Genomic DNA, 24038 nt, shown 5'->3' on the forward strand with positions numbered 1-24038 from the left:
AAATCTTCAGCTCACACCTATAGGCTATTTCAGAACCCTGTGAATCAGCAGATAGTTAAAGAAGGAAGCTTTCCAACAGTCAGTAAGTTACCTTTACTTCCTTCTCAGTACTTTGCAGAAAGTGTGAAAAGAACTACACCATCATCCTTTGCTATAGGCACCCATCTGCAATCCTGTCCAGAATCTAGAACATGAAGTATTCAGAGTACAAAGCTGAATTTTGATATATAGACCTCTAATAAATCAAATATTTTATGGACTATGGAAAATTTAAGTAAATAGCAGCCATATAACGGACAGCTTCTTTCACGTATTTACAATACACTTAGCATCCTGTCATGAGTTTAGGTATGCTTTTTTCCTTTGTCCTCTTCCAGATACTCACGGGTTTTAAAGCATCTCAAATAATCAGATGTTTAAAGGAAATCAGACACTACACAAGTTAAACAACATGGTTCTATTAAAAACTATCTTTAACCATGGCACTCAGTGACAGCAATACAATACTTTTTTCCACAAAGCAACTAATATAAAAATATGCCATAAAATCATCTGTAGACTAGTATGCTAGTACATATATGTAATCATAACATTCTTTTATAAACTCTTTCCTGAGATACCTTGGGTTGTTTGATTTCTTGTATTACTGGATGCATTATCTTTATGATTCATCTAAAACAACTGTAAAATATTTTATATGTGCAGGACACTCAGTAACATGTAAAAAGTAGTATGTTAATATATGGCAAATAAACAGCTCTTAGAAATTATGCACTTTTTTACTTTGTTACTTTTTTAAACACTTGGCTCCTTGGGAGATGGAAAAGAGGAGCATGAAAAACCTGGAATTAGAGCTATGAATTGAGAAAAAGCAGGAAAGCACTTCAGGAATGTTAGGAGTTGGAATATAATATAAATGACACAAAGAGAAAGCCGTAATTCATGTTGGCTATGTATTGCCTTATAAAGCAACTGGACATATTTTAGTCAGTTCACAGTATAATAAATATTTTTACTAATCTGTTTTGGAAGAGCAAATGTCTTTTAGGGTTTCAAGCTCCTCTATAAGTTTCTTGTTCTGAACTTCTAGCACTGCAACACGACTCTCCAGACATTTTATGTATTCTTTCTTCCGACGTCGACATTCTTTAGCAGCTTCCCTGCAAAAAGCAGAAGTAAAAAGTGCGAACAAAAAAGCCATTTGCATGCCATTAGAAAGCTCAGCAGAGTATGGAGACTATGACAGAATTCCAAATTTTGGAATATCTCCCAAATCAGTCTCAAAACACTAAGCAAAACTGGGTTCCACAAGGGCCTCAAGTGTCTCTTTCTCAAGTTCATATGGCAATCTGTAGAATTGCTTCCTCTCATGCCTTGATTAAAGTTCATAATAAACGAGGTCCAAATGAAAGACAGTTATTCTGCTTTATGACAATAAAGATCTTTGAGGGCCTTGAGTTCCTCAATGAGAGTCTTGTTTTGGTTTTCAAGCACAGCCACACGATTTTCAAGACATTTGACATATTCTTTCTTCTTTCTGCGACATTCTCTGGCAGCTTCCCTAGAACCAATACAAGGCAAATGACTACAGGAACAGCCACAACATGGCAAAGACTCGATAAATGAAATTACCTGCAATCCCTGTGGTTCCACAATAACAACAACAACCGCCACCACCACCACCCACTGGATTGCACAAACAGAACAGCAGATAACAGCAATAACATGGTTAAAATACAAAACAACTATAACTTGAAGCAAATTCAGCGCCAACAAATACAAAGACGGAATTAATACACAGAGGAACTAAGAAAAACAGTGAGTAAATGATAACGCATTGACTTGAGTTGCACTAAACATTAAGACTGAAAGCAGCATTTCTTCTCCCAGTCACATTCCACTTTGTGTGTTTATCAGGAATATTATCTTCTGCAATCAAAATCTTAAAACCAAACTCAAAGAATTTACTTTCAGTAAATACAACCACAACACTACTCTCTACAGATAAAAAGCTAGATGCAAAGCTTACAACCTGCTGTAATTTTTTTTACCTTAATGTAACAATCTACAGTAAAATTTAAGTCCAAACAAATATAATTTATTAGCATTTTAGAACTGTTCACCCAGGCACGTCTCAGCCACGTGCGTCTGGGGTTTTTGTTGTTGCTGTTGCTGGCAAATGGCAGTCTGGAGAGATTCTCATAGCTCTGCTCTGAATTCTGTTATATTAAAGCTAAACACTTTGGGTAGTATTTTCAGAAGCATGTGACTGAAGAAGCATTTGACTCCAGAAGAGATTTTAGAAGTACTGGGAGTCCACTCCTTTAATATCTTGGAACATGATAAATTGTCAAATTGTGGGAGTGTAACTTTCCAGCAAGTTATATGAGAGATAGCATAGGCACTAGTTTTAAAGCTGAAGAGAGGAGAAACAAAAGGAGGCATAACAATGCAGCAATCCTCATGAGTAATGTAAAATAAAGGACAGGCATGAGAGCAAAGCAATACCATGAATTCAATCATAAGGCAAGAGGCTATTCAATGTATTAGAGATCTGCATAGCAGACTATTTCTTCCATTAATCTAACTGCCATTGATAGCAGTGGCTACGCATTTAAAAAAGGAGTCCCCTAAGAAGAGCAAAAAGACTGCACAGAGAAGGACTTGCATTTACAGCAAACAGTCAAGTCCATGCCAACTAATTAAAAAGTATACCGCCACCTCACACAATATGCCTCACAAAATGACAGGGGCACTGCACAATAACTTACCCCAGTAGCCAAGTATTTAGGAAAGTCTATAATTATCATTCCGTCTTAGAATAAGTCCTCTTCACAGCATCATTAATACACAGCTGCTAATGAGATCCACAGATATTTTCCTAACCAATTCTTTGCTGAAATGTTCCAAAATGAATAAACCCATACTGGTCGTTTTACTGTCAGTAGGGGGTGGGGGAAATATTCAACAATAAGTATACCTACAGATCATCACAAAAAATTATCAGCAAGGGACAACACTAATATGGATTTCTGAATAACCATAATATTTTAGAACTAAAAATCTGTGGCGATAAGGTCAACTCTAACTTTACAGAGTTAACAGCCAATACTCAGTGCCATAAGGTCGTGGGATGACTGACAAATAATTTCTTGCCTTCCCTTCATCAACCACAGGCAGTGCTCATGACCTTAAGAAGAAAACTTCATTAGAACGTTTGGGAGAGGAGGGGGGTTGCAACACTGGCCATTAATTGTTACATCGTCTTACCTATTTTTCAGAAGTCTCAGCTCTCTCTTGCGTGTTGCCTCTTCTGCCAGCTGCTGAGAGCTATGCAAAGTCCCTGGCGAGGCTGCCATTACCACTCCCTGAGGTAAGGTAGTAGTGGGAGTTCGAATCTGGTAAGCTGGCATGTCTCCAGTGGCAGCTGAATAAAAGAATCATATTTTAAACTTTATGGCAAAAATGAACTATGCAGAAGTCTCTCTAGAAATAACAGAATTCTGTTGATGAGTTATCCAGGATCCCTGATACATAAAACATTTCACAGGCCTGTAATGTCACAGCTATATTTGTTATCTTAACTAGAGTTTATTTCCACACTGTAAAATAAGTTATCTGAATTGCTCTAGCATGTGCAATGTGCTCTAGCATTGCTCTAGCCAGCCAGACTGAAGCCTGTGAAAGCTTCCACGTGGCTCTTTTCAGACAACATAGAGAAAACTGTTTGAGAAACACACTCAGAACGTCCACACTTATTTCCTGTTTGCACAACCCCACAAAAAGATGGGCCTGCTGTTGCAGCCACTGAGGTTTATATGCTATCCCTGCCCTCTAACAGAGGCTTCAGGAGTCAATGTGCTTCAGAAGTCACCTTTCTCCTCCTTCCGTGTGATGGCAACAGTGACAGCCTTACTGTCTCTCCTCCCTTTACAGCAGCAGTTTGGCAACCTTTGGAAGACCAGTGAGAGCTGCTGTTGCCAAAATAAAAAGGAACAGATAAGTGCTCATGGTGAACAGGAGTTTGCTCCTTGAGCAAGAGGACCACAAAGACGATGCTGCAGCATTAGCAGGCAAGAGGAGGTGGTGGTGGTTGCACAGGAAGGGGTGTAACTACACAGTAAATTGGAGTGCAGAAGTTCAGATTCAGCTCCTGAGCCTACCAGTTTTTAGCTCCCCCCAAGCTAAACACAGATCTGAAATCTGACATGTTATTTGGAACAAAAACCTTTCTGATAGTCTCACCCCATTTCTGAGGTACTTTGTTCCTACATGATGTACCCCAACTTTAAAACACTGTGAAAGTCCTATGTACCAGTGTCTTGTCTGGCAGAGAAAACAAAACAAAAACAAAAACCAGAACAAAAACCCACAAACAAACAAAACCCAAAACCCACACCCGGACAAAAAAAAGTATCCCTCCTCAAATTATAATCAAACATTTACCTATTCCTTTCCATACGTATTTTATATTACCACAGAACAAAACTTCAAATTTTGTTATTAAAGCTATTGAATATAAAAGACGAAATTTCAGGGGCTGTTACGTTATGCTTAATTTATACTTTAATTCCTTAAAGCAATATTCAAATAATGGAAAAACTTAACTTGGAAAAATAAAATGTGGACAGAAACACTTCAGGGAGGCTGACGGGTAGAGCAGTAAAGAGAGATCCGTCAACCACAAGGGGAAAAAAAAAACCTGAACTTAATAGAAAATTCACTATTATTGTTGAGTTAATGCAGGTGCTTCACTAATTAAATACAAAAAATAGGATCAAGCTGTGTTTAGACTACAATTCCACAGCCATGTCCTGAAATCATTATCAGCTTAAACACTTTGCACCTCCCCCCTTCTCCGTCCTGCCAGTAAAAGTGTTTGTGGAATTACAAGAAGGACTGGACCAGTGAACTGACCTGAGTTAGGGATAATCCCCTGGGGATGGGGGAGGGAGAGAGGACAGCCCTGTGAGCACTAATAGGCAGCTGCCATGAACACAGGGCTTGGTCTTCCTGTAATGTACAAGAGCATAATTACCTAACCCTTTCTTTAAGTTCTCCACATCTCTTCGCAGTTCCAGTTATGTCAATGGGACAATACTTCAGCTCACTGTTTGTAAAAATGGAATTTTGGAAACTCTTCAGGCTCACCTTTATGTTGGCCACATTACATACATTTTATAGACCCGGTGGTAAGAACTACCTTTTTCTCTCTCTCATCACCAAGTAAATAAAAGAGATGTTATCTTAGTTTGCATTAGCTACATTGAATTAGAAATTCAAGGGAACAATTTTGTAGATCAAGCCACAGGGAAAGACCCATAACCCAGGTCACTTCAGCCTGGCAAGACCAACCACTTTATTGTTTTTGTTTGATTTATATTCAGATGTCAGCTAACAGGATTTACTGCTGCTGCTGTTAAGAGGACTCTGTGTGATAACATGCCTGCAACACGGCTTAACCAAAGTGAATCCCTATCTCAGCTGGGATCAGCACTGTAAGTAACAACATGTTGCATGAATAATGTGAGCTGGTTCCAGTAGCGTCCCTGTCTAAAAACTGGCTCACTTATAAACCTACAAGCATGGTAACAGAGACAAATTATCATTTCGGTGGTGCAGTTAAATTAAAAAAAAACCCCACACAAACAGTTGAAAAAAGAATAGCATTGACAAAGTATCTTTTAGTTGTGCAGTAATATCTGCTTTATGATACATTACTGCAAATCAATTATTTCAAAGTCTGCAATATTTTTTGTATAATATCTCAGAAAGTTACAATAAAAAACTGCTTCCCCAAAAAAGAGATTGAGAAAGATGAAACAGGCTTTAAGCAAGGGGGATAAAATAACCTCAAAAAACCAAAGTCATAGTTTAAGTCTAGTAATATATCTACTTATTACAGGGAAGGGTACCTCCCATTTCAGCATCTCAGACAGAACCCCCCCAACCTTGATCCAGACAGACAAACCTCTGTGGCCATTTCTAATGAAACTCCATGAAGGTTTAAAGTCATTCCTAACATATCAGACATAGGACTGAGACCGTTAAACAAAGCAATAAGCCTGGAGATGTTGCATTTCCCTAATGCATTACCCCAGGTCTTGCCCCCCGCTTTCCTTAAAATTGCAAGTGAGTAAAAAGTCACTGAAAACCTGAAGCTTTGAGCTGAGACTTACAAAAAGGAAATTACTAACAGGAAGACAAACAAACGAAAAGACCAAGCAAAAAACTAAACCACGTTCAGAAGAGTACAACTAACCTTGTAAATTAAGCCCTGAGAAATAAAAAAAAAATTAAAAGAAAACCAAAAACATCAGCCACCTTCTATCAGCAGAAGTACCTTCTGTCATCTAGCAGTAACTTGATGAACGCTAGAGAGCATCCCTGCACTTAAGTTCTTTCAGTGACTATCCAAGACAAAAAAAAGCCTGATGCATGCCATGTATTAGTACATCTATTCGCCCCTTCTGTGAGTCATAACGATGGGACTAGATTATCAAAGGGGTTTTTAACTTCACCACTGAACTGGCTAAACAAGGCATGAATCATTATCACTTCGAGCATTTAAAAACTAAAAACCTCAAACAAAAACCAAAATGTCGACCCGGAGAAGATACTTATCTTAGATTAATGAAACAATATGTAACCATCAACAAGCAGCAGCACGTAGGTACCAGCTGCGAACTGGTTAACATTATGGATCTGCCGGAGGCAACTGACGAAGCAGAAAGGAACTGACTAAATCGCAGCATGACTTGGAGCTGACGTCAGTGTGTATCTTGTTTGGAGTTTAACTTTTCCAGTTCCCTACTGCAACACGATTCCAGGAAATCTAATGACGTCAGCCTTTTGAACTCAATTAGCTGCGGAACAGACCATTTTACAGTGGAGGAGAAAACAAGCAGGCATTACAATACTTAAAATTATTGCTCTCAAATTTGTTTGCATTTAGTATTTTCTTTAACAATGAAAGCATAGGTACTGAAACAATGCACACCTTCCTTTTACAGCTAGGTTTAAGCCTGTTTTAGCTATCACATCTGAAGTGTTTATTGCTAAACAAAAAGGCAGGGTCATTTTTACAAAATAAAAAACGATTATAAACAGTAACATATTACTGTCTCCACAATAAAGAAGAACTTAAGAGTGGTGGATTTTTCAGCAAAATCCTGCATCAAATACTAAAGATTAGTTATCTGAATCAATCTCTGCAAGAACTCATGCACTAACAGTGATTTTTTTTTTTTCTCCCCCCAAATGAAACTGTTAAAATTGCCCTGAAATCCTGCACTGCCTAGGTATAACCAGAAGCTATTTGTACCAGTTTTGAAATATGAAAGTTACAGCAACAGGTTCAAAAGAAAATGTCACAAACACCAACTAAGCACTGCTCAGACATCCAAAAATACCATGTAAGAGACTAAGAGAATTTCTACCTGTTTCATCTCCTGTTACAGCCATGATCAGCTTCTGCACACCCGATTCTCCTGTTCCTCTACCAGAGCTCGGCATGAACTGTTCCAAACTAGCAAGCATGTGCAGGATTACAAGCAATAGCACTGACATCACAGTGACCTCACTTGCTTACCACTGTCATTAATATGCTCTGTCACTGGAACAGCTCACTGAAACTGCAGCCCAAATAATTCCTTTTCCAGTAAACCTTTTTCTTTCTTCCTCTCCCATATTTCTATAAGACTAGCTTTGTTCTTTTTCCCCTGAATTATTCACAAAGCAACAGAAAGCACTCACCACAAAGCAGGCTGTAAAGCACGACCTGAGAATTCAAAACACTCACTGACAGAAATTAAAACATGACTCTAGAATTTGTGAATGAATCCAAATGATAAAGTAACGAGTGGATAGAAAATAGGGACATTTCAAAAAAAGACGTGCAGTTGTTTGGATTGGAGCAGTTCAACTAAAAGGCAGAGAACTCTGTCAGACAGACATGCAAGACAGGAAAGCTTAATAAGCTATAACAAATAGTTAAGTGAAAGGCTAAAGCTCCTTGCTTTTGCGGGGGAACCCACAACCCACTCATTTAATTTCAGTTAAAAGCTTCGGAATAAGTCAGCCTAAAGCTAGTGATTTCAAATGCTGTTACAGGCAGAACAGTAGCTCTGGGTAGGGGCTACCTCTCCCCCATTCCCTCCTTTTTCAGAGTAAGTCCAAGAGGTCTGGTTGACTTAGTTTTGAAAAATAAAAACCAAACAGAAATATCTCAGCTCAAACACTTACTCCTTATTTACATCAATTTAAATGAAATTAGTTTCAGACCAGCAGTCCAGACACTGGTCTGTATGTAGGGCATAGCAAACTTCTAAGGCCTTTGTCTGTAATAAACAAATTCAGACTGGTAATTCGTCAGCTGTGAAACTATGCCAAGGACAGCAATAATGGAAGCATTGGTGCAAAAAAGGAGCGCCCTGTGATTACAGGACCACTTCAGGATCATACGAACAGAAGATCAGAACTGAAGCACCCAAGAAATTCAAGCCACAGATCTCAAATATCGCTGTTCATATCATGAAAACACACATAGATCGCAACAGAATTATTTTTGATAGAACTTTTCTACACTAATTTTCACTAATAATCAAACACTTTTTTTTTTGCTTCAGCTAGCAAAATCCCCCTTAACCTGCATTAGGAAACTGTCAGGACATCAGAACTGCCTCTTATTTTGCCTATGAATGTAAACTTGTAGCAACTGAAGTATCACTCAGTTGGATCAACACCTTTGGCACTTTTATACTAATCCTTTTTTCCCAGTCACAGGTTAGCAGAAAATACCAAGCTCAGGGTTTCTGTGATGCCGTCCATTATTACATGAGACGCATAAACAAATACTTTAGAAAAAACAAACACATATGCTATCTGAAATATTTGGAAACAGATCTTTTCAGCCCTAGGACTGATATTTGTTATATTTTTTTCTTTTACTTCCATGATTATTACAAATAGAATTTATATGCTGTCTACCCAAAATCATTATTAAAAATATACATAAGTGGAAAGATTACTACGCAGAATGTTGCTTTCCTATTATAATCTGTGCTATCAAAATATCAGGTGAACAGTGAACAATGAAGTGTATGTAAATGACAAATGTTCATAAGCTGCATTCCTAGTTTCTAGCATAAGCAAGATGACCTGTAGAAAGGACTTACTAGAGACTTTTATATCCAACTAATTCCACTGCCTCACTCCATCATGAATAACTTGGGTTTGTTGACGATATGCAATTTTTATCATAAAGAGATCTGTATTGCTATAAACATCCCCAGGTGCTTTCATAATCTTTTTATATACTCTCATGATTTTTTAAGATTTTCCAGTGTCAATAGCATATATAAGTTGAAACCTTTTATCTTCTCATCATCTCTGAGTTCGTGCTCATTTACTATTCCCTTTGTTCCCCTGTGTACGTTATGCAGCACTTTTCTTCCATGTCAACAGCTATGAGCATCACTAAAGCACTGGACTTCGTTTGGGCCAAAGAAACAGAAAATTGCAGGAATTCATCTTCTCTGAGCATGCACAGAGAACAAATCAAATTAGTTAAAAGTATCTAGAAGCTTCCAGAAATAGCATATAGCAGGTACTGAGTAGCTGCCTCTGAGTCTGTTTTAAAAGTTTTCATCACAGGCAAGACACTTACAGGCTATACCATTGAGTAGTCGAGCCCATCACTGAGACTGAGGCTGAATAGACAGCCCATCAGAGGACAACCCTGTAATGCAGAGTCTGTAAAGGAAGGCCAGTCAAATGAAATTCCCAAGGACTGAAATGTTGCCAGACACAGCCCCTAAATTCTGTGCTTCTTCACAGACTGGGGAGGTTTTAGGAAACAACTGAGGAGATACTCTCTCTGCCCCCCCCGTCCCACATTGAAGCTCTGAAGAATCAAAGCAATACATACAAAATATTACAGTCAACCTGGAGAGACAGAGAAGTCCTCTAATTTAAGGGATGGGTATGCATGTGTATAGAAAACATATTAGATCCATGCTCAGAAAACAGGCACTACCAGAGTGGGAAATTTGTTTGGTGGACAGCCAAATTTGGGTCTTAAGGCTTTGCTAAGAACGTATTAATAATAATATTTAGGGAAGTTATAACAGTACTCTCTGCATGATGAAAAATAATGTTTTGGCTAAAGGTTTTTCCTATTATAGTCTTAAGAGCTTCCTTGAAATGTTTCTGAAAAGTTTTGGGAAGGCAATGTATTTCAGCAAAGAATTAACCAGAGGCAGCTGAAGAATTAAAATTCAGTGTTATTATTTAGCATTGTCTCAACAAGTTCAGATATCTACAAGCTATTATCTTTATTTACATCCTGGGCTTCCTTTACAGCAAAGGGAGAGAAACGGCCACTTAAGACAGAACTTATTTTAAATGTCCTTATTAGGGCAAAAAAAAAAACCCACCTCAACCTGGACTTCATCGACTATCTCAGATAACTGTGCCTACATTTAGCTGATTACTCTCATCTACTCCATGAACACATATTTAAAGTCTTCCTAGCTCTTCTCATGGTTTATTTCAGATAGCTGTTTTGGCTTAAGAAAGCATTTCATTCATACAGCTGACCCTCCCTACTTCTCTCTACCCACAGAAAAATAAATACAGAATATAAATTCCCTATATCCTCCATTAGTTTAGTGTCTCCATACAGAAGTGTCTCAGTATAACCCAAATCCCAAACCTACTTTCCCTGGTATCAATACGAATCCAAGATATCTTTGGCTCTCAATCTCCCTTAGCATTTCCAAAAAGGCTGGGAACAGTGGAAGGAAAAAAAAAATCCTGCATAAATTATAGTAAGGTTCAAGAATCTGCTATTCACAGTTCAATTCACGTGTGTGGATTTTATAGGACCTACGAAACATTTGTCTGTGAGAAAACTAGCTTCAGTAAAGGGTCTCCTTTCTAATAACTACAAGAATCATAAGGACATTCTGCCCTAAGCATATCCAAAGAATTTCAGAACTTGTGTTTTATTAAGATTGATTAACTGCTGAAAAGAATAGATTAGTTTCATATATTAAATGAGATGTACCCTCAGCATCTCATTTCAATCTGTAACAGCACCTTCACTGTGATTAAATGATCTCTCAAAGTCTGGACAAGAGAATTCAAAGCAGAAAGTGATTTTCTACTGCTATTTCCTCCTCATAACTTTTTAAATCAAAAGTAGCTGCTTTACTGGGCAGAGAAACTGAGCCTCCTCCTAAGAGTTTCATCTTGTTATGTATAAATATTTTATTTAATAGTGCAATAATACCAACACAAAATAAAAAGCCTTTAAGAAAAATTGTTTTCTACTAAAAAACTAAAATGCAGTAGACTAACAAAATATACCTTGAACAACAACTTGGCCTCTGGGAACAAAAAACTGCTGGGTGCCATCAGGTGATTGTCCTGCATATTGCACAATGGTAGCACCTGCCTGAGGAGCTCCTGAATTTGTCATTGTTAATGTCTGTAGTCCGTGGACACCATCAGAGGGTGGATTAGAGATCTGGATTGTACCACCTTGAGTTATAGTAACTAAACATAAAAAGAAAAAGAGAAGTTAGGCAATAGAAAGAGATATAACACATGTTAAAAAGCACATCTCCCTTCTTAAAATAAACATTGCCTGACAGGACCTCTGGTACTCTCCTTGCTTAAAGATCAACTGCACAATAAAACTTAAATTATGTTAATACTGATTTCCACAAATATAAAGCCTGTTGTGTAGTACATGCCACGTGTATAACAGATAAAAGGCAGTGTTCCACACTGTTTACCTCTATGCTTCCAGAAATATTAACTCTCCTAAAACAGTTTTAATACAAGAAAAAAGTAGTAGCTCCTAGCTGTAGAGAATCATTGTCGTTTTAAACACTAATGTAAAAAGGTTATTTAAAAAAAAAATGAAAAGGTCTGTTTATTGACTTCCACAAAACAAAAACCCAGACATGTAGACAAAGGAAGAGCAAGCCTTCAGACACAATCCTATCCTTAATGTGAGAGAAAGTCTAGCCCAACAACGTTTTTCCAAGTTCTACAAAACTGTGGAGAGTCCAATACTTATGTAAAAAACAGAACAAAGGTTCCCCACCATGTAATCAAAAATATGAAAACTACAAACATATTTTCCCCATTTAAAAAAAAAATCACTGTGTTGCTAACTGTAACTAAATATTTATAAAAAAATAAAATTCCCTGGAGAGGTTACTAACTGGATATTCCTCTTGAAATTAGCATTGTCTTTGTTAAGAGCAGAAATATAATAGAATCACAGAATGGTTTGGATTGGAAGGGACCTTAAAGATCATCTAGTTCCAACCCCCCCTGCCATGGGCAGGGACACCTCCCACTAGAACAGGTTGCTCAAAGCCCCATCCAGCCTGGCCTTGGACACTTCCAGGGATGGGGCATCCACAGCTTCTCTGGGCAACCTGTGCCAGTGCCTCACCACCCTCACAGTAAAGAATTTCTTCCTTGTATCTAGTCTGAATCTCCCCTTTTTCAGCTTAAAGCCATTATCCCTTGTCCTATTACTACACTCCCTGATAAAGAGTCCCTCCCCATCTTTCCCATAGGTCCCCTTTAAGTACTGGAAGGCTGCAATAAGGTCTCCCCAGAGCCTCCTCTTCTCCAAGCTTAACAACCCCAACTCTCTCAGCCTTTCCTCATAGAAGAGGTGCTCCAGCCCCTTATCATTTTCGTGGCCCTCCTCTGGACCTGCTCAAGCAGGTACCTGTCTGTTTTATGCTGGGAGCCCCAGAGCTGGACACAACACTCCAGGTGGGGTCTCACCAGAGCAGAGTAGAGGGGCACAATCATCTCCCTCAACTTGCTGGCCACGCTGATTTTGATGTGGCCCAGGATGCAGTTGGCTTTCTGGGCTGCAAGCGCACACTGCCAGCTCATACTCAGTTTTTGATCCACCACTACCTCAAAGTCCTCCACAGGGCTGCTCTCAATCCCTTCGTCGCCCAGCCTGTATCCATGTTTGGCATTGCCCTGACCCAGGTGCAGCACCTTGCACTTGGCCTCGTTGAACTTCATGAGGTTCGCATGGGCCCACCTCAGGGGCTTGCCCAGGTCTTTCTGTATGGCATCCCTTCTCTCTAGAATATCGACCACACCACTCAGCTTGGTGTCATCCACAAGCTTTCTGAGGGTGCACTCAATCCCTTTGTCCATGTCCCCAGCAAAGATGTTAAATAATACTGGTCCCAGTACAGACCCCTGAGGAATACCAGTTGCCACTGGTCTCCACCCAGACATCAAGCTGTTGACCACAATTCTTTGACTGTGACCATCCACCCAATTCCTTATCCACTGAGTAGTCCACCTGTCAAATCCAGGTCTCTTGTGTTAATGAAAATACTCCTGGAACTTTTAGATGAGAACGCAATTCCCAAGAAGTAACAAACTTTTCTCCCCCAAAGGTTATCTAAACTGCAATCATTATAATTGTATTTAAAGTGGTCTGAGATGGTACAAAATTCATATGTAAGTACAGATTCGGGATTGCCAGCTCCTCTTTTTTCACTGTCAGATTCACACTATTTGGTAATGTTCTTAAAGGTTCAGATCTGGTTATCTGAGTACATGATTTGTTTAGACACCCATGTGAGTTTTGGAGATGGTTGATTTCAAACGTTCTGTCTTGACAATAGTAGGTTATCTTGAAAGGGCAACATCAGATAACACTGCAAAGAGCACTGAAATTCTAACAGTTGATTAGTAAACTGTTATCAGTAAAGCAGACAATAGGAACTATCCACTAGAAGCTCAGCTAGCTTTTTGAGAGTGTAGTAGTTATCTACCAAAATGGCCAAATCCTAGCAGCTAAATTAGCTTTTTTGGGGGGAAAATGGGGAATTCCTCTCACGCCGAATGAAGCACTGAGCCCTCTCTGCAATACTGGAACAGGGTTCAGCATGGACCTCCAGTCGTACCCTCAGAAGAGGGAACATGTAACATAGGAACTAGCTGGGTGCTGCACACAGGCTCCATAAGGCATTGGGGGCAGGCAGAAATGACCAAGAAGCTGTTTTGGTTTGGCCTTCAAAGCAGAAAGTGCCCCATTTTGGGGCAAGGTGGAAGGGACAAGCAGGAAAAGTAAATCATTGTCTCCTCTGTCCTTCACGACATCCACAACGCGTTCCCAGCAGCATGTGAGCTTCCCAACAGGATTTTTCACCTCTACCTCCCAGAGCAGTTACACAGCTGAATTCTGCCTCTCTGAGTTAACACCAAAAATGGTATGTCTACACCATGACAGTACCAGACCACATCAAAAGCAGTCAGTTTGAGTTCCTGAGCAGTAAAACATCAGCACATAATCAAAGTCCTTGGCTCCACAGCCAGCCTGGGTAAACAGTTATGTCACAGCTGTCCTGCAATTATTCTTTCAGATCACAATCCAGTACTTTCCACACAAGAGTGAATTAACCCCAGTAACTCTCTCCCTTACAGGATCGATTCCTGCCATATTACCAGAACACCACACTGCCCCCACCCCGCTCATTGTCCTGTTCTCAACCGCTGCACGAACTTTTGCTGTGCATGAGCTCTGCTGGAAATTGGGCCTCCTTAGAGTATAGGACTTTCCCAGACGGTCCCTGGAGTTGTACATCATGCATGTACATGGATACATCATGGATGTAAGTGGCATCTTCTCTTCTAGCTAGGACTGAATACGATACTAATACAATTCTCTGAGTATGATCAACAGCTCTATCTAATCCAGAAAAATCAGATCTTTCCCTCCCTTCCAAAACTGGGAAAAGCAACTGAAGTTGATCTTTCCCAAAAGAGTTCTTAGTTTTCCAGTTGTTAAAAACCTGTCCTAAGAGAGCAAGCAACCCACACAGATGGCAAAAGAACGAGTAATCTTCATTTCCCCTGCACGGTTTCACACAGATCATGATATGCACAAGTAGGCAAGGGACGGGGTGGCAGGCAATTGATTCATACACTCCAACTGAACAAATAACTCTTGCACGGTTAAAACCACCACCACAGCTGAGGCAAGCAATTTTTTTTCTCAGTATTCAATAACCAACATGGCAGAACTACAGCCAACAGAGAAGGTCTGTAGCCAGATCAGGCTACAAGGCTCATACACAAGACACCACCTTAGGCAAAACTATCCATTCTCCTAACAGAAAGGTAACACACGTGTTGATGGAGGTACCCGAGAAAGACATTTTAGCTAGCTGGTCATGCCTGTCAGTCTGCTTCCATAAGCCAAAGCCAAGAAGCTCTGAGGAAAAATGTACTTGGAAACCATGGCAACATACCATTTTGGCTGGTAAAAAGAAAGCACAAAACAGCCATCGCTGCTGCTAATAGAAAAAAATATATTTGTTTTTCAGAAAAATCCAGATATCAAGCTCTTCCAGAAATAGTCATCCCAGACATGCAGGCACCAACATACAGTCAAAATTATCTTTTAAACTAAACTACCTTTCCTATGCAGGACTAGAGAGAACAGTGAAGAAAATAAGGAATAAGCAAACGTAGTGACATAACATCTGTTTTAAACCACGGCACAGTATAGCTGGCTGTAGTGACACTGCAAGACTAGTTCTTCATTGCCGTGGACACTGTACAAGCTTTATGGATAAACTGCAGGATGCCTGCACAGGAGAACCCATGCAACCAATGCTGGCCAAGAAGAGAAGAGTACTCAGATACAGTAATTATAGGCAGAAGTAAAGAGCCATTGTCAGGAGATGTAGATATACATGTAGTGACCTTCTGCATCATATACAGACAGAAATCAACATAGGAGATGCTGCATTCCCACATAGTGTTCCTGGTTTTAGCTGACAGCAGTTCCTGAGGATCACAGGCAGCCAACAGGATGGCTGCTCAGAAACGCTGCAGATCTGTGCCTTACATGTGTAAGGACTAGAAGTAAGCAGTCAAGCTCTCTTTGGTAAATTCCAAATCAAGACCCCATCTACCACAAGGAGATGGCCATTCTTGCTACCACTTAGATTCAACGTGAAATCTAACTTTTCTGGCATGCAATAACTTAAAAGGTAATGAAGAACATTCTAAGAAAGATTTTGATGTTATCTTTCCTAACCAGAATTAGAGAGAACACACTGCAGCAAAAGATGTGCAATATTTTAACTTTAGAAGTTAAACTTTTTTTTTTTAAATCAAATTAATGAACTAATAAACTAGGCAAGAAAAAACATTTTCAGAAAGACAAAGCTCTCAAAGTTTTTCAGCCAGAATCAGGACAGTCTATGAAGGCTGACATTGCATCCTGAAGCAATGCCTCATTATGGCTGAAAACCTATTTATCATGTTAAATTACTTTATACAGCACATTTTTTTCAGACTATAAGTCATTCAAAGAAAAAGCACCATAGAACAGAAATCTTCTACGCTTGGCTTATGTGAAAGCCAAGTTTAAATTAAGATTTAATTAAATTTTTGTGGACTCTTAATTCAAGCACATTGTTGGTGATGCTCTCTGTTGTTTGATTTTTCAGAAATAAATGTTTGAACAAGAAAGCAAAACCTGTGAATTTCATTATTCTTTTATACATTTCCCTGTCACTATGACTTATAGCTACGTTCAGATTAAAACATCCTCAATTAAGAAGTAAGAGTCACCTGCTGCAAGACATTGCGAGTAAGAGTACAACTCTGGTTTCCTAGAGGAATAGACCACTAAGAAACCTAAACTCCTAATTTCTCAGAAATCCTAAACATTTGGACACTCACTAGAGCATAGTACAGACACTGTAACACTTCTTTTTTAGCCTTGAAATTGCTGATATATGTATATTTTTTTAAACTGAACCTAAGCCGAACAAAAAATATAATTCAAGAATATCTGCCAGATTCTGTACTGGACAACTATCCTTTAAAATGACCTCAGGTTCACAGAAATGAGCACTTCAGATGCTGGACATCATGAAGCAGAACTTTCTTTATGTCTATACCTTACAGAAAGGGTAAGAAAAGCAGCTTAGGAGCCCAAGCAAAATTACTTTCTATGCTGTAGGTGTAGATAATATTATAGGAAATACTGCTTTCTCAGAGTTGGTAATTACTTTCGTTGCATAAATTAAAAATAACAAGAATTATAAGGGTGACTAGAATACAACTAGAGAGCCATGCTATCCTCTTTTATATGCCATAGCAGTGTCTTAATAGTCTTCCTCTGTTCTCCTGTTTCAGAAAAAAACCCCACCCACAACACTTCTTTTGCAATTTTCCTGTCATTATATCAAAGGAATGATACCTGCATTTCAGTGTAGCTACAGATGAAAAGACATAAAAAGGAAATAACTGTAGCAGTAAAGCTTTATCCAATACATCACTGACAAAGAGTTATTAGAAAGTTATCCCTCAGATGATACATGATTAAACCCAAAGAAACTATCCTGAGCAAATTACACAACATTTTTAACATAAATGCAAGAACAAAGGACAGAATTTTAAAAATCTATGAACAGAACTGTGAATCTAACTTTTAACTTGTGTTTGGATGAAGTATCAAATGTTGGAGACCACAATTTAGGTTAATTCTCAGCTAAAAACTGGAGAAGAAGAGACATAGTTCTTTTAAGAAAGAAAATTCAAAGTTAAGAAATAATTTCATACTCCAACCTTACACTTCAAAAGAAGTCTAACTCACTAGTTGTCATTTTATGTAATGAATAGCACTAATACATAGCAAATCACTAATGTGAAACTGCAATGATTTATAACGCTGAACATTCACATAAGTGTCAACATTTTCATTTCCCCCGAGCCTCACCTTCACATTTAAATGGATAGGAGTTCTAGAAGGACTAAATCTGGCAACCAACAAACATTACAAGAAACAGACTAAAAGTCTATAATACCCATGTTAGGAAAAATTAAATATAAAAATTGAAATTATTTAGAAATACAGAAGCTCTCATTCTTCTTAACCAAAATCCAACATTTCTACTTCATTATGGAACTCTTAGAAACAAAGTTGTTCCTACATATGTTCTGCACCATCACACAGTATCTTTGCAAACATACTGTATTGCCCTGTGTTAGTATGATACAGGCCGGTTGGCATGGCCATTGCAGAAATTCCAGAAGGTGCTCCTTCATCTTCTGACTTTTCTTCTTCTTCAATCTTTGGTACTGCAGGAACATCTGATGACAGCTCATTCAAAATTTTTCTAAAAGAGAATGTAAATAATTTTATATATTTGAAATTCCATATCCATGAGAAAACTAAGTCACTGGCTTTTATCAGACAGTTTTGCTATAATGTATAAGCTGCCTTTAAAAACCAGCAAAACCAAAATAAAAGTTCCTTACCGGTATGAAGGCCGCCTTGAAAGTATTTCCCTACGTTTTTGAGAATCAATTATCCCTTCTGATTCTGCAGATTCATCTGCAATCGATGTTACCTGTAATAGCAAAGTTTCTAAAATTTGTAACTTCATTAAAAAAAAAAAAGATATCAACAGAGTAAAAGATTATTTTAAAAACTTCCTTCCATGTTTGCATACAGGAAGCTTGTGCACTTATTTATTCACTAATTATGTGATCTTGGACTTCTTTTTCCAAAGCAAATCACGAATTTTGAGGTTCGCAACACATAGCCGCTTAAATGACATCTTCCATTTGAAAAAGAAAAATAACTCAAAGCAATCCAGGTTATAGTTTTTGTGAACGACACCTAGAAAAGTTACTAAAGACAGAAGATTTCTTTAAATATAAAATATTATACAATTTAATTAGCTTTAAAAGTGAAATTAAACATAATACAGAATATGCACTAATGCACCTTAACAGTATACAATAAAAAAGCCTCTTCACAACCACACGAAAGCTATTTAGAAAATAAGTTTATTTAAATATGCACATTTATTACATTTACCAACACATATTCATAAATACAAATACATTGCTTAGCAATACTGTGCGAGTTTTAGAAACCCCTGACAAATCCACAATGTCTCATTTTCTCAGACCTTTATTAGTAGTATTTTCACAGGTTCTTTTTCTCTTAAAATTACCCAAGACAACTTTAAGGCCTGGAGCTGAATCACACTCTACCAGCAACTACCTTATTACACAGAACTGAAAGTGATTATTGAACAAGGAAAACATGCTATTTTCTTGATTCATTTAACTACTCAGAACTATTGGTGTGCAAGATCTCCAAGCTGAAACAGTGCAGTAAAGTTAGCGTGGGAAAGGACCTTTTCACATAAAAACAGCTGACTGCAGTTTCAGACTAAGCGCTGCGTTAAGCTAACGCTAAACAAACATGAGTTAAGTGACTAGGAGGCTCAAGTGTTCAAACTGGGTGCAGTGGAGGCTTCCTGCAGCTCAGGGAAGACAGAGAAGAGCTCTAGAACTCATGCGGCTGCCAGGCCTGAACGCTTGGTGCTAGAAACAAAACCTGCTTGACCTCAACAGAAAGTGACTGGCTGGAAGGTTCTGGAAATCTATATGCTGGGGTCACCCCAACTCAAACCTGTGAAACTCTGCCTTGAAAGAACTACAGATTATTGCAGAATGAAATTGTCTCATCACTTGTTAATTTTATTATATTCCAGTTATGTGTAAAAATACTTTAATGTAGCCTCATTTTGCTTGGTAATATGTAGGAAACAATTTAAACGCTATCCCTGCCTAATGAAAAAAAAAGACCACACAGAAATAATGAGCGGGACTTCTGCATGTCTGCAGATGCACAGTTCCACACCAGACTTCAAAGCCGACTGGCAGAGATACAAGAGCAGTTTGTATTCATCCTTTTGCAGGATGGACCAATGCTGACCAGAAAGAGAGATATTCTGAAAGACATTTCTCTCCAGTTCCCTATAGCAATCTGCTTGTGGATTGACCTCCACTCCTCCGGCATAAACCTTCAAAACTAAGACAGTATTACACAGCCAAGAGCCTGGGCATCCTACCTTAAAACAGAACCCTCATTCTGCTGGGGAGGGGCGGGGGGGCAGAAGTAGTAATAATTTAAAAAACCAAAAACCAAACTATTTGTCCCAGGACAAACAGCAGGAAAAGACAAATTTAGTGCCTTTAAACCTTCCCATTCCATTAAGGGTTACCAACAGCCACCCCTAGTTTGTGAACATGGCCAAAGAAGTCAGGAACAGTCGTACTTTGGAAAGAAAGTAAGGAAATCAAAAGAAGATTTAAGCATTTTAATGTGGAAGAGGTAATTTTCTGCAAGAAGTTTCAGAAGTTCTAATTTTCATCAAGACAGAGATAAATTTAATGTTTCAGTTTGTTCTAATAGCAAGCAACCACATTCACAATGCTAACCAATGCAAACCATTGTCATTTTTTTCCTGGACATTATTCAGACTTCAAGTTTACCACACCACTCTGCATTTGAACAAATTTAACTTCGAGCTCACGTTAGTCTGACAATACCTGACACATCACAGGGGAAAAAGTCAACTAACAATCTAAACTTCAAGCCTTCCTACAAGTAAAACAATGTAAACAAAACAGTTTCATCCCAAAAACAGCAGCATTACAAGAAAAAAGTTTTAACGCTTTCCAGTTAAAAGTTGCAGGTGTTTGAGGGAGAGGTCATGCAAGCTTTAACATCAACCTTCAACATACTTTTTTAAAAAATTTTTTAATTAAACTGATATCATTTCTCAAGTTCCCCACTGTCTGGCAGGGATACGCTATCAAGTTGAAGTCAAATGATCTGGAGGAAATGCCAGGTGGCAGGATAAAGTACTTAAGAGGATCACAGAAGGGCTGAACAACCTCTGTAATGGAGTCTTTTACAGCATCTTCAAGCCCTTCTTGTAGCGTCATCTCATTTGCCATTAACACACTCAAATGAAACCAAAGCAAAAGCCTGGAACTGACTGGACGGTATTAATCAGGACACAGTTTTCCTGTCTCTACTCCTTTGGGAATGGGAAGACAGACAGAGATCACTCAAGACAACAAATAGTTGACTTCCACTCCCCTAAGAAGGCAGAGCAGCAGCCGGCAAGAGATTCCAGAAAAATTCCTCCTGAGCTTTTGAGCAAGCCCTCTATTTTCACATGTATGTCCTGACTATACTGACTTGAAGAAACAGTGACAGAAATTGGGAATGACTGTAGTATGCTTCTCTGATAAAGTTCACTCTCATAAATTACAGTTAGAAAAGGATTCCATAAAAAAAAAAAAAGTCTGTTTTGAATACTCTGATTTGACTTCAAGTTTGACCAAACCCAAGTCTCTTGCCATCTACACTGCCCGTTTCAACAGTGATCTAGAATTTCAAAACCATACCAGGTCCCATCATCTACACCCACTGCTTACAAATAAAACCTTGTCCAAATACTGAATTTTTTTTTTCTCTAAGCTCCAAGATAAATCATAGTTATATATGCCTTTTTATTTATTATACTTGAAAGCTACTAAGAAGTCTCAAACATTAAAGGTGGCTGGCAAAGCATGTCTTTTCCTTAACATGCTGCAATGACTGCAGGTAAAAGAGTTCACACGTAGCAGGTGTACGGCCTCTTCTACCACAGATATCAATTCTATTTGCAAAAAAGCAATTCAGTTGACATTTCACAATCAGATTTTAAAACTAGAGCAAAGGCATTCCTAGCTACAAGAAAAACACCAATGGGAGGCCAAGTCATTTTCAAAACACTGCAAGTTCTTTCTCTCTAGTCTTTTTCACTATTTAAAAGCTCTGAAAACTTGTAAGCATTTCGCACCAGTCCCTGTTTTCTAACATCAGCAACTTCAAACATGTGAAGATTTGCCAAATAAATATTTATTTTGAGGATGCCTTTATTTTTGGTCTTTACATATCCACACCCACAAAAAGAAATACCAGATCCTCTAACAGGGCCTGCTAAAAATAAGGAATCATTTGACTATAATATATTTACTTACATTACATCCAGACACTCTCCAAAAATACATTATGAGATTTACGAGTTTGTAGTCTCATTTTAAACATGATGTTCACAGAATTTAACAAAACAGAGAAACTGCAAGAAACACTAAAGTAAGGCTACATTATTACACAAATTTGCTGTTGCCTAAGTTCAGGGTTCCGAGACACAACTTCTTAAAAGATAAACAGGAAACCTTAAAGAATCACTACACAATGCTTGTAGAGCTGCTACTGGTTGGCAATTTGCCACCCTCACACCCCACAGCTTCCCACACCACATGAGTATATCTTGCAGCACTGGTAGGAATGAAGAGAAACTGAAGATGGGGCTGGGGGGAAGAGTTATGAGGCACCAAATATTCATGAAAATGTAACAATAAAAGCGCTAACCTGAACAGCTTGCATGTGTGGTGACTGAATGACTGAGGGCTGTGTGGCTTGAATGACACCCTGGACATGAACAGTTTGACCAGAAGGCAACTGCACTAGAGTTACAGCTGGAGATCCTCTTCCAGCACTTGATGCAGCTACAGACACCTGCAAAACAGACACCTGCTACAGACACCTGCATCTTCTTTAAGTAACATGCCTTAAGATTTCAGTAACGCTTTTAAAAGCGATACTAAAACAGATTGGTTTTGATGCCATATCTAAAACAGCTAAGATGTGTGTCATTATCACACACAGAAATAAACTAGTTCTACTAGTAGTTTGGTGTGTATCTTTCCAAATGGTACAGAAAGCTTAAAGCTGTCCCCTAACAAATTGCAAATCTTTCTTCTTTTTTTTCCCCTCCAGTGACTTCATGATTTCTTTTTAATTAAAAACAACCCTGAGTTATCGCACACTAAATCTGCCGTCACTAGCATGAAGGTTAGGAAGAACCTTGAGAAAGGTAACAAAAAAATAGCAATATTCACTGAAGTGGTATATTGCTGCAACAACATACAGGGCAGAATTTTCTTAGGAAAAAAAAAATAATCCAGAACTGCTTTGGTTTTGCTTTGTTTGTTAGGCAAGAAGTTACGCTTTTCAGAGAGATGTCTCAAGAGACATGAGAACTTTTGAGATAGCAAAAAAAACCCCTGTTAAATAAAGCAATACGTGGATTTGTAGAATTATTTAGTTTAATAAATTCTCTTTATATATATTTGTATATAAAGAAAAAGATACTTGGAGTGGATCAGTGCTTTGCTACAACAACAAAAATAAAGAACAGCTGAATCTTCTTTAAGCCTAGCACAGCTGAAGAAAGCATTCTGTTTAGGAATAACCTGATCCCTTTTTCTGATGACATTTTAGAGCACACACAACTTTCCCCAGCCTGGCTCTCAACCATCAGTACTGCAGATGAATGGGTTAAGAAACTGTTAAACACCTACAGGCTAAGAAATGATTCAATATTTATGCTTTTCTTGTTAAGTTCATTAACAGAAAAAAATACTGAAGCTAAGGGAAAACACTACGATTGATCTCAAGTTCTATATGATGAAACATCTCTAAACTCAGAAAAGAAATAGAATGACAAACATAAATCAGATGATAAAAAGAGATACTGGGTTTTTCAAAGTATACTGCATTGAAAAACCTTATATCTATATTCTGCATGTACAAGAATAAACCCAGACTCAGCTCTAAAATTCTGGTTTATTCCCTTCCTAGCTTTGTTCTCAGCCCCAAAAGGTATCTGCTATGAGCAGTAAAGGTAAAAGATGACAGTGAGAAGAAAAATATGATGAATGCCAAATAAAAAAAAAAAAGTTAAAGAAAGCTTCATATTTTTCTGTATTCACACTGAAGGCTTTTTTTTTTTTAAATTCCAAATATTAAAGAAGCCTTCATTCCTGATCCATAAGCCATTGCTTGTCTGGGTAACACTGCTTTCTTGAAGCAACAGAAAAATTTTAACTATTATTAAGACACACTACTATCAGAAAGACCAGATGTTGGCTTTAAATTACCTCGAAAAAACAACGTTTCTAGGAAACAGACAGGATCTTGTCAACATTCACTATGTAATTGTTCAATTGTTATAGGAAACTGAACCACTTTTCAGGAAATAAAACAATTGAGGGCATTTCTAACCCTGAAATGGAAGCAATCATTCCTTAAACGG

General features: G+C 38.2%; 1 protein-coding gene across 18 annotated transcripts in view; it reads right to left on the minus strand.

Annotated features, from left to right (window-relative positions):
- Positions 1-442: 442 nt before the first annotated feature.
- Positions 443-24038, minus strand: part of CREM (cAMP responsive element modulator) — a 36248-nt gene continuing 12652 nt past the window's right edge. For 3 of the 18 annotated variants that reach the window (XM_075082431.1, XM_075082428.1, XM_075082429.1), the window contains 6 exons: positions 22313-22459; positions 18343-18434; positions 18055-18200; positions 11371-11559; positions 3271-3427; positions 443-1561 (listed from right to left, as the gene is read on the minus strand). In XM_075082431.1, the coding sequence (XP_074938532.1) occupies positions 1417-1561; positions 3271-3427; positions 11371-11559; positions 18055-18200; positions 18343-18434; positions 22313-22459 (876 nt within the window). In that variant the 3' untranslated portion in view covers positions 443-1416. Of the gene's footprint in view, positions 1562-3270; positions 3428-7439; positions 7647-11370; positions 11560-18054; positions 18201-18342; positions 18435-22312; positions 22460-24038 lie in introns of those variants that run through there. The other 15 variants (XM_075082438.1, XM_075082434.1, XM_075082437.1 and 12 more) reach the window with 11 other exon arrangements.

Source organism: Phalacrocorax aristotelis, chromosome 2 (genome assembly GCF_949628215.1).
Source record: "Phalacrocorax aristotelis chromosome 2, bGulAri2.1, whole genome shotgun sequence".
Taxonomy (NCBI): Eukaryota; Metazoa; Chordata; class Aves; order Suliformes; family Phalacrocoracidae; genus Phalacrocorax; species Phalacrocorax aristotelis.